Genomic DNA, 11,119 nt, shown 5'->3' on the forward strand with positions numbered 1-11,119 from the left:
CGTTAATTGTTAAAGGAAGAATCAAAAGCTTTCTTACATCATGCCTTTTTATATTCTACCTAAAAACGAATACTAATGATTTTCTTGAAGTAATTTTTCAATGAAATTATAATTTTTTCAACGTTTCTAATATTCAAATTATAAAAATATGAAAAGAAAGAAACATGTGTTTGAAGTCCTAAATTTAGGTGGAAAAATCATGCAAATAATGATGTTTTAATTTTTGAATGATGAAAAAAATAGAATCAATGTGTTCATAAATTTTAGTATAAAAAATTATGAAAAAACGTGTTCATCAAATGTTTAATTTGTTATAATTTAATTAAAATACATTTACTAACTTGTCCTTTAGTTCATATACGTAGAAACGTTTTTAGTACTTAAATCAAGTTTATTGTCACGTTTTTAATATTTTAAGTATTCTTAAATGAATATATAAGTGGTTATAAATAAAAATGTAAGATACTTGATTCCCCACCCCCTTAATTGCAAGATGAAGTTAAAACCAAAATCACCCACCATTTTTCTCTTCTGGTATCTCATCTCTGTATGCAATCTCGTTCTTGAAGCCTCCAACAATGTAGATATAGGATTTCGATTGGAAGAAAAAGTTCACCATGTCAAAAGATCAGATTTCCCACCGGGGTTTATATTCGGTGCAGGCAGTTCCGCCTACCAAGTCAATAATTTCCTCATTCTCTTCCTTTTTCTCATGATCATAGCTCTTTTTTCTCATGATCATAGCTCTTTATAACTCAACGTATGCATGCATGCAGGTTGAAGGAGCTTATCTTGAGGATATGAAATCCTTAAGCAACTGGGATGTATTTTGTCATTCTATAGGTTAATATCATCGATTAATCGATTGCTATAGTTTATATGATGAATTATTTTTAAACATCTAATGATGAATCCATTGCCATTTTTATCAGGTTGTGGAGAAAACGGAGAGAATGGAGATAGTGCAGATTGTCATTATCATCTATTTTTGGTATAACTACTCTTTTTAATATGTCTACTGACTTTTGGTATCAAAACAATTTGTTTATTTCGAATATGATTCTTTATTAATGTTTCCTTAAAACAGAAAGATATTGAGATAATGCATTCCCTTGGCCTAAAAGCATACCGATTTTCGATTTCATGGGCTAGAATTCTTCCAAGAGGAAGATTTGGTGAAGTTAATATTGCAGGGATCATGTTCTATGACAAGATCATAGACAATCTAATTCTCAAAGGTGCTATTAGTTAAAAGTGAAATAATATAATATGCATGTGAAATCCAAGATTATCTCTCTAAAAAAGCTTTATGGAGAGATGGGAGACTTCACATATATAGAGACATATATGACCATGTCATGCCAATACCAAGGATGATATATGTAGAGTCCAAGATTCTCTCCAAATAAGCCCTTATGAGAAAGGAAAGACTAAATAAATAGGATCGTGCCGTGCCAATGTTAGATACACTTAGATACACTAACAAATAATTAATTTGATTTGGTCTCAAATTGTAGATACATGTATGAGTTCCGATGTGCTTTTAGTTTTACGCAAAAATTTGTATATATTTTGTGAATGAGACTTGACTACAATACTGTAGGAATTGAGCCGTTTGTGACGATTCATCATTATGATTTTCCGCAAGAACTTGAAGATAGATATGGATCTTGGCTAAATCCTGAAATGCAGTAAGTCTAAAAATTGTCATTTTCATCTTTGTATCGATTGTGTTTCTACTTTTTTTTTGTTCTCTATCTATCGTAATATGGTGGCAGGGAAGACTTTGTACATCTGGCAGATATTTGTTTCAAGTATTTTGGAGACCGAGTAAAGTATTGGACTACAATAAACGAACCAAACCTGTTCACAGATTTAGCTTATAGGTGGGGGATTTATCCACCCTCTCGTTGCTCAGAGTTTTTTGGCAACTGTCGTACCGGAAATTCTGACGTTGAGCCTCTCATTGTTATGCATAACCTGGTATTGGCCCATGGCAAAGCAGCAAAGCTATATCGTCAAAAGTACAAGGTAATTATTTATCATGATTTTTTTTTTTACAAATATCGGGGTCCATTCACTTTGTAAATATGAGTTTGCATTTATTTCTTTACAAATGAGGGTCAGGTCACCAAAACTTAAGAATACTTAAGATATAATTGTCCATTTATATTTCCAACAATAGCCCTTTAACTTGTTCCCGAGAATGGATTCCTCGTCATTCATGAAGTCAATTTGGAGGGTGTGGTAACACTTGCGGGAATTCCGGACAACTACTTTAACTTGTTCAATGTATTTTAAGGGATAAGTACATCTTAGGCCTAGCAATCGTATCGTGTTCGGGTTGGCGTGTCGCGGGTTGGCGGGTCAAAATATGTCAACCCAAACACGACCCATTTAAATATACAGGTCACGGGTCGGCGGGTTTGGAACATAAACCCATATATGACCCACCAACCCATTTATTTATACGGGTTCACAAGTTGGCGGGTTCCTGGGTCAGATTTGGGTTCGTGGGTCCGAATTTTAGATATTTAAGTCTTAAACATCCACATGAAAATTAAAAACATTCATAGAAACATGTTACAGACTTAGTCTTATAGGTTACGACTTATGACCTTAGACCATCCACCACGAATAATAATGTCAAAAAAATCAAATGGTCTATGAATAAATGGTATATATTTTATAATACTTATTAAATATTAATACTTGATACATAAATACATTTAAAAATAAAATAATTTTTTTTATTAAGAATATAAACGGGTTGGCGGGTCAACCCGTTTATTTTTTGCGAAACCCATATATGACCCGTTTAATAAACGGGTTGGCGGGTTGGCGGGTTAGCGGGTTGGCGGGTTGAAAAACTCAACCCAAACCCATTTATTTCGTGTCGTGTCGCGGGTCGTGTCGTGTGTCGTGTCGAGAATTGTCAGCCCTAGTATATCTTTTCTATTTATAATTTTTAGTCTATATCTTTATAACTTTTATATATAAATTTAGAAACATAACACCAATTTGTATATAGTTGTTAACAATTTATACCATTAGAAAATATTATCAAAGTAAATTCAAAATTCGATAATTCGTCATTAAATTGTAGAAAAACAAAATCAAATTTGCTAACAATTTACACATTTCACATCCCGATAATACATACTTTTTAAATAATCAAAGTTGATTGATATTATATTAAACATCTTTCGATAATTTAGAAAATACAAGATGACTTTAATGAAATATTCGAATTACTAATATACAAATGAAATGAGTCAAATACAGTGGAAAATGTTTAGTTTCACCGATATTTAGCTATCACCACTTTTATTGAATTTTTTTTTTGTTTATTTTACAGAGAATTTTATATATGCCTTACTAAGTATCAAAATGTCATATTTGTCCGGTCTAACATTTAATGATCGTATTTGTTCTTTTTAATCTTTTAAAATATCATATTTGCCCTTTAATAGTTTATAATCCTTTTTTTTATAATTGTTAAATCATTAAAATTGAAAAGAAAAACTACATGAATCAATTTGCCCTTACCTTATAAATGGCATGCGATCAAAATAATTTACCTCTTGCCGTTCTCAATAACCGGTGTTAACATGGTGTCATGCTCTTTATTGCCCTCTTGCCATCTCCCAATCCAGATTCCATCAGTTCTAAAGAAAACCCTAAGGAATCTGTTACAGATTAATTCTCACATTTTAATGAAGTTAAAGAACAAGCGGAGAAAAGTCGGGACAATTCCAGGTGAAAATGGAGTTTTGGAGCTAGAAAAAGTTAATTGATTGGAGGATTTTTTTTACGAGAAAGAATAGTTTCTATTATGGAGTTCTATTTTTTCAAGAACATTAAATCTGACTTTCTTGATTCCCATTTGGAATCATATGATTTCAGCAATGATTTTTTTTTTCAATTATCCCTCAAGATATTGGATTTCTCAAGAAAAAAGGGTCGGAAAGTTTGATTCCAGAAGAGATTGATGATAATCATTTTGAATTCGAACCTATTCGCCAATACCATGAGAACAAACAACCGAATCTTGATTCCAATGGCAAATACAAATTATTCATAGAAATGATGGAATCAGTTAATGAACTCATGAAAGGAATTAGGTTTTAGGATTCAAGATTCTAGTGGTTTAAGATCAATATTCTAAGAGACTAAGATTCTAGCATTCAAGATACATTAATAGAGGGGCTTCAATAATTTAAGATTCCAGATGCATATGTTGCTTACGTTGCCAAAATGAATGGCATCTATGTAAAAGATATCGTTAAATATCAAATCAAACGCACATGGAAAAGTGTAAGATCAAGTGCAAACATAACTTTCATCACATTCACGTGGTGAAATTCATCCACATCATAAACAAAGATGAAAAGATAGCAAGTAGAAAGACCGACAACTTATAAATACATGTTGCTTAAATTCGATTGCAAGAAGAAGGATAGCGGCAGGTTAACACCGGCGAGAAGTAAAAATCTTTTGATCGTGAATATATCCTGCGGTTTAGAAGGCAATGGCAATAGCGTCCATTTAGTATTTTCTTTTCAGTTTTAACGACTTAAAAATGTAAAAAGGATTATAAATTATTAAAAACTGTTAGGACAACACATTTGGGTAAACCTAATATTTTAAAAGATTAAAAATGGTAAATGCAATATTTAAATGTTAGATTGAACAAATATAATATTTTAACATAAAATGAAGACATACGAAATTCTACCATTTATTTTATTATCCTTTTAATTATCAATAAATAGTCTAATTATAGTTTTCATGCATGTAATATTTGATTTTAATAATTGTTGTTTTAATCCTTGTAGTTTATAATTTGCATTAAAAAATGACAATTTAATCAGCTCCTAAACTACTTTTATTTTTGTTTATGTCTCAAACGGATCTATATATATATATATATATATATATATATATATATATATATATATATATATATATATATATATATATATATATATATATATATATATATTGCAATTCTTGTGCAGGTTAAACAAGCTGGATTAGTCGGGATTGTTGTAAATTGTCCCACGTTCATACCATTAACAAACAGTGAGCTTGATATTGGGGCCGTTAAAAGAGCGTTTGCTTTCCAAATTGGCTGGTACATACTATTCTTAAACGTATTTTGGCATGCAAAAATATTATATATATATATATATATATATATATATATATATATATATATATATATATATATATATATATATATATATATATATATATATGAGAGATTATTTTGAAAAAAAACAAATAACATCCTAAGGCCATACGGTCTTCATCAAGCTGCTTACCAACATAAGATTTGAAAAAAAAACAAATCTATATTTTTCTAATGTGTATATGTGCATATTTGAATATGTATATATGTATAATTAAATACATTTATATTTTACAGTGTTTTTTGAATTTTATTTTAGTTTCCTATACGAATTGTCTAGATGCTTTAGATGCTTGTGGTGTTGTTTTGATTGTAAATTTTCCTTCGAAAACTACTTTTTAAGTTCTCCGGTAAATACTAGTTCTCAAAATAACTCAAAAATCCGGTAAATACTAGTTCTCAAAATAACTCAAAAATACGTGTGCGCGCACCACACACATACACACACACACACACACATATATATATATATATATATATATATATATATATATATATATATATATATATATATATATATATATATATATATATATATATATACTAGTTTATAACCCGTGACAACCATAGATTATAAAATTAATTAATTTTTCTTAATAAAAATTTATAATTTTTTTAATAAATTTTTTTAAATAAATTATTAATTAATAGATATATCAAAATTTTAAAGTTATTATAAATTCAAATTTAACATATAATTAGAAAATATAAATTTGAATTTTGAAATAATTGTCTAATATATCTACATGACACATGACACAATATTAATGAGGAGTTATATTAGAGTGACACTTGACAAAAAGAGATTATAACTATTCAGTTATTAGAATAGGGATATATATATATATATATATATATATATATATATATATATATATATATATATATATATATATATATATATATGGTTTAACTTCTTCCCATTGAACAGGGTACTTGATCCCTTGATATATGGAGAGTATCCCGTAGAAATGGTTAAGTACCTTGGAAGTGATTTACCAAGTTTCTCTATCAAAGAAAAGAACATTGTGAAGAATAGTCTGGATTTTATTGGTATAAACCATTACTCAGCTATATATACTAAAGATTGTACAAACTCTACTTGCTCTCCAATTGCAAATCGTCCGATCCAAGGTTTCTTTGACACTGTGGCAGAGCGCGATGGTGTGTTGATCGGTGAACCTGTATGTATGAAATGGTGATTTTTAATTATTTATTTTATGTTTAATTTTATTTGAGATTAAAGATCTTTACCTCTGTTTGACAAACAGACTGGGGTAGAAGATACATATGTTTTTCCTCAAGGGATGGAGGAGATTGTTAACCAAATCAAGTTTCGCTACAAAAATAAACCCATGTTTATTACAGAAAATGGTAAGGGTCGTGTTTCACATATATACTCAAGTAGTTATGAATATTCTATTAGCTATGCAAATTTTTTTTTCAGGTTATTCTTCACCCGATCTGCAAGAGAAACGAGTAAATGTAATTTTAAATGACGTGAAACGAGTTAAATTCCATTTAGAATACCTTGAATTTTTAGCGAAATCTATAAGGTCCGCTCTACAATCTTTTCGTACTCTAGATCTGTATATTTAGAAAGTAGCCCATTTATATTCAAATTTCAAAGTGTACCATCATTATTGAATAAATGACATGTTTGGTGTTTTAAATTATAGAGAAGGAGCAGATGTACGCGGATATTTCGTATGGTCCGTAATGGATAACTATGAATGGATGAGCGGTTACAATGTAAAGTTCGGGTTATATTATGTGGACCGTGAAACACAAACACGAAAACCAAAGCTTTCTGCAAGATGGTATAAGAGTTTTTTAAGAAAAAACACTACTGATCTTGTCAATATTAAATCGTATATATAAAATATTTGATGCAAAGTTTATATGTTGGGTTGATAATACAGTTAATAAATGAATGTATTAATCAGCTTTAGTATGTTAACAGTAAGATGAAAGAAATATCACTATTATGCAGTAAGATTGTCTAATTAGCGCCTCTATGTTTACCCATTTTCTTATAAGATTTCTATTTTGTTGTTGTTGTTGTTGTTGTTGTTGATGATGATTAAGTTAATAATGAAATATATAGGAGGAAATGTTGATGTTATATGTATGTTGTTTTGTTTCTTAAATGTTTAATTTAGTTAGATTTTTTCATCTAATTCTATTGGTCCTCATCATAAAAAGTGAGACTATTGTTTGTTGGTGAAAATTTTGGTATTGCTTTTTATTCTATATTATGTGTCTATAGATTCTAGAATATCATTTAGTCTAAAACGAAGTTAAGAATAGATTATGGAAGATTAAGGATCATGTAGGGTTTCAAAGCACTCCATGGATGATGACAAATGGCCCCTTGATGAAGTGTAGGTTAAAAGCCCAAGACTTGTCTTTTCCCTATAAATAGTCATGTATTATTCATTATTAGGGTTAAGAGTGAGGCAAAATGTAGCCGCCACGTTGTGAGGTTTCTTATGTAATGTTAGATTCTTTAGTCTATGCTGAAAGTGTAATTTATTCCTCATGTTTTGAATAAATCGAGTGATCATTCGACATATCTTCTTTATTTGTGTTTGTTCTTATTTTCCGCATCTTGTTCATCAAATCATAATGAGGGTTTTAATCCTAACAAGTGGTATCAGAGCGGGTCTTTGAAGATCTATTGATTTTTGAAGTATCGGTTCTTGCTTTGGTGATTTTCTGCACATATATTGAAGATTATTGATGTTTTGGCGGTATGGAATCAAGATTTTTGTTCAAGTTACTGTTCATGGAGATTTATACTATTCATCTGGTATTTTTTTTCGATTCATTCTTCTGTTCATATTGGATCTGGTCGTTAGCTTAATCCAAAAATCTATTGATGTTAGTCATTTGTTTTGATCCAATTTGATCTATTTGATTCTAATTTTGATATGGCCCATATTCTTGGCCGACTCACTGTTCATGGTCCACATGTTTGTTATTGATCAACAATCGCTTTTGATGGTCCTAGAAAGAAAAGTCAAAATCGGAGGTGTGAATATATTCTTTTTGATCGGAACTGAAAAATCAGATTGTTGGAATAGAAATTGGAACGAAGGAGATTTGTGGTCCTTGTCAGATCTTGAATCATGATTTGGCTTGACGTCCTGTTTGCTTCGCCAAGCAGGTCTCTTAATAGAGGCTTAATAACATTGATCGAATGATGTTGGATTCGCAGTCTTAATTACGAACGAACGAAATTGACTGTGATATGGGTGTTACATTAACTGCAAACGAATCAATCTCAATTGGGACGAACATTGGTCAACAGAAAAGTCAAAATCGCTATGAAAGCCTTACCTGTGAACGCTCGTTTACTGTGCTTCTCTTTAGGGTATAATCGATGAAATTGAAGTGAATCTATGGTTGGGTTCGTTTGTTAGCACTTGGAACGAAAGAATGGAGATTCGCCTTAGGGTAATGCTGATGAACTAGGACCGAACCTGGAACAACGAACTTGGGTTCGCTTGTTAATGGTTGGAGCGAATGAAGGGATGACCGAAAGCGAAAGGGTGTTTCGGCTGATGAAGCTTGAAACGAAAATGGAAGCGAAAGGAAACGAACCTTCGGTTGGGTTCGCTTCAGGTGAATAATTGGCGGTCTTGAAACGAACTTAGGTTCGGTCACTTGAGCTCAGATTGCACGTTCGCTTTGTTAACGATGTTCGCTGTGATTATTTCTCCACTCCAGTCATGTTCGTTTATGCAGTCAAAGAATTAGGGAAGAAGATAAACATGTTACATTTATGGTCCCAAAAACTTCGGCGAATTGACTCCTTTGGTCCCTATGCGTTTCATGCCTTGGCAGTTTTGGACCAATTCCAGATTTTGTTACAAATAAAGGGTTTTATTGGTGCATGATTACAATTTCAGCCCCTGAGTTTCTGGAAAGTGACAATTTCAGCCCATTTTTCGAAAAAGTTTACAATTTTAAGGGCTGGTGAACAGTTTTGAATTCTTTAACGCACATATTTTTTTTCGTGAACAGAAAAATAAAGATTCCATCAAGTCTTGGCGGTTCGGAAAGACGTTTTTCGTGATAATGTCAAATTTTCACGAATTTTTCGGATTTTATAATTCATTGTGTATATCATTTTGTCACGGGGGAGCACGATAATTATTTATCCATTCAAGATCATTCTCATGACCATTTAAAGGCTTTATAATCACATTTTTTATTATAAATCGGGGGAGAATTTGATATGGCCATTCGAAATTGGATTTGTGACTTTCCAAAGTTGAAGATTTTTGATAAAGCTTGTGGTAGAATTATGAAGGTAGCTTTTACAGTAGAAGTTCTTCATCGAGCTCTGCTAAAGCTTTTACAGAGAAGTATCCTTTACAGTAGCAGTTCTTCATCGAGCTCATCTAAGGACTTGTTATATCTCCGACTTCTAGTATTTTCTCGATCAAGTGGCGTTACGAATCTTAAAATTTGGGTTGTTACATGATAATTTTTGGTGGCTTATATCATTATCTTATTTGAAGATCATTATGACTTGGAGGGGGAGCTCTTCAAAGACAAGAAGTCATTTGGTTTCTATGTTCTGAAATGGGTTTTTATGGCGGGTTTGGTTTTCATGAAGTTTTTTTTGGGATTACATTCGAAAATGAAGTTTAAAGACATTACTTCAGTGCTTGATTAATATATCCTAGAGCCCGTGTTTGAAGCCTATTGAAGAATCAAAATTCGTGGATTGCTTCATCTATTCCTCGTTGCAAGATCTTTTTATTTGCTAGATGCTTGTTTTGGAAGTTAAAGCATTGTCATCCATTCCATACTTTGAGGGGGAGATTGTAGGGTTTCAAAGCACTCCATGGATGATGGCAATGGGCCCCCTGATGAAGTGTAGGTTAAAAGCCCAAGACTTGTCTTTTCCCTATAAATAGTCATGTATTATTCATTATTAGGGTTAAGAGTGAGGCAAAATGTAGCCGCCACGTTGTGAGGTTTCTTATGTAGTGTTAGATTCTTTAGTCTATGCTGAAAGTGTAATTTATTCCTCATGTTTTGAATAAATCGAGTGATCATTCGACATATCTTCTTTATTTGTGTTTGTTCTTATTTTCCGCATCTTGTTCATCAAATCACAATTAGGGTTTTAATCCTAACAGATCAATATTGGGAATTGTAGAACCCTTAAGTCTTATAGCGGGTACCATGAAATGAACACTAGTGAGCATAATATTTTAGCTCCTGTTTGTTCGTTGTAAACATATATACCCGCATGGATTATCAAATATCTCGCCGTCAGTCCATGAGCGTATTTTTTTAGTACACTCTCACTCCCGTAGGGATAAAGATATATGGTATAGAACAACTACTTTTCTTTCATAAAAAAGTGGTAGTATATTTAGTTTAATGTTCTTATTGGTTTAATAAATTGATCATTAAGGAAGTCAGCGATTGGAAAATAGATATGATCTTGATATCCGTAATACTTTAAACAAACTAGTTAACCATATTCTTATTTCGGATCTCGAAAATACACACTAATGATAAAGATAGTATGTAACCTGTTTGATGTCTTCTACATTGTATTTAAAGGCAATGAAAACCTTTTGGATTGATTTGATGGAATATTTCTATTCAAATAAACATTCCTTGGAATTTAGGATAGACCTTCATCCTAACTTATGTAAAAGCATTAGATATATCGACTTCGGTTTCCTTATCAGTGGTAACGAGTGCCACTTTTATTTTATTTTTCCTTTTTGGTCTCTTATACATTTGTTTTTTGTTTTGTTTTAATAGTTAATGACCTTAGAATCTACATCAGAAATAATATCACCTTTTCTAGAACCCGTGCACGAATTTTACAAAAAGAATAAAAGCAAAAAAGAAAAATCGAGTAAAGAATAAGAAAGAGACACTGAAGTAATC

At 31.3% G+C, this 11,119-nt stretch overlaps 1 protein-coding gene across 1 annotated transcript; it reads left to right on the forward strand.

Annotated features, from left to right (window-relative positions):
* The first annotated feature begins 480 nt into the window (after positions 1 to 480).
* Positions 481 to 7,200, forward strand: LOC145140586 (beta-glucosidase 18-like). The gene is made up of 11 exons (XM_079074026.1): positions 481 to 679; positions 777 to 843; positions 933 to 991; positions 1,088 to 1,238; positions 1,604 to 1,691; positions 1,779 to 2,031; positions 5,022 to 5,137; positions 6,126 to 6,378; positions 6,466 to 6,568; positions 6,642 to 6,750; positions 6,874 to 7,200. Exons 1-11 carry the CDS (start codon positions 494 to 496, stop codon positions 7,073 to 7,075), a joined length of 1,587 nt encoding a protein of 528 aa, XP_078930152.1. The 5' UTR covers positions 481 to 493; the 3' UTR covers positions 7,076 to 7,200.
* Positions 7,201 to 11,119: the final 3,919 nt, after the last annotated feature.

This window comes from Lactuca virosa, chromosome 9 (assembly GCF_052849685.1).
Source record: "Lactuca virosa cultivar CGN04683 chromosome 9, Lactuca_virosa_CGN04683_v6, whole genome shotgun sequence".
Lineage (NCBI taxonomy): Eukaryota > Viridiplantae > Streptophyta > Magnoliopsida > Asterales > Asteraceae > Lactuca > Lactuca virosa.

Coding starts and splice junctions, on each gene's coding strand:
- LOC145140586 (XM_079074026.1), top strand. CDS start 494: ATGAAGTTAAAACCAAAATCACCCACCATTTTTCTCTTCTGGTATCTC. Junction 1,692..1,778: donor TGGCTAAATCCTGAAATGCA/GTAAGTCTAAAA, acceptor ATATGGTGGCAG/GGAAGACTTTGTACATCTGG. Junction 2,032..5,021: donor TATATCGTCAAAAGTACAAG/GTAATTATTTAT, acceptor ATTCTTGTGCAG/GTTAAACAAGCTGGATTAGT.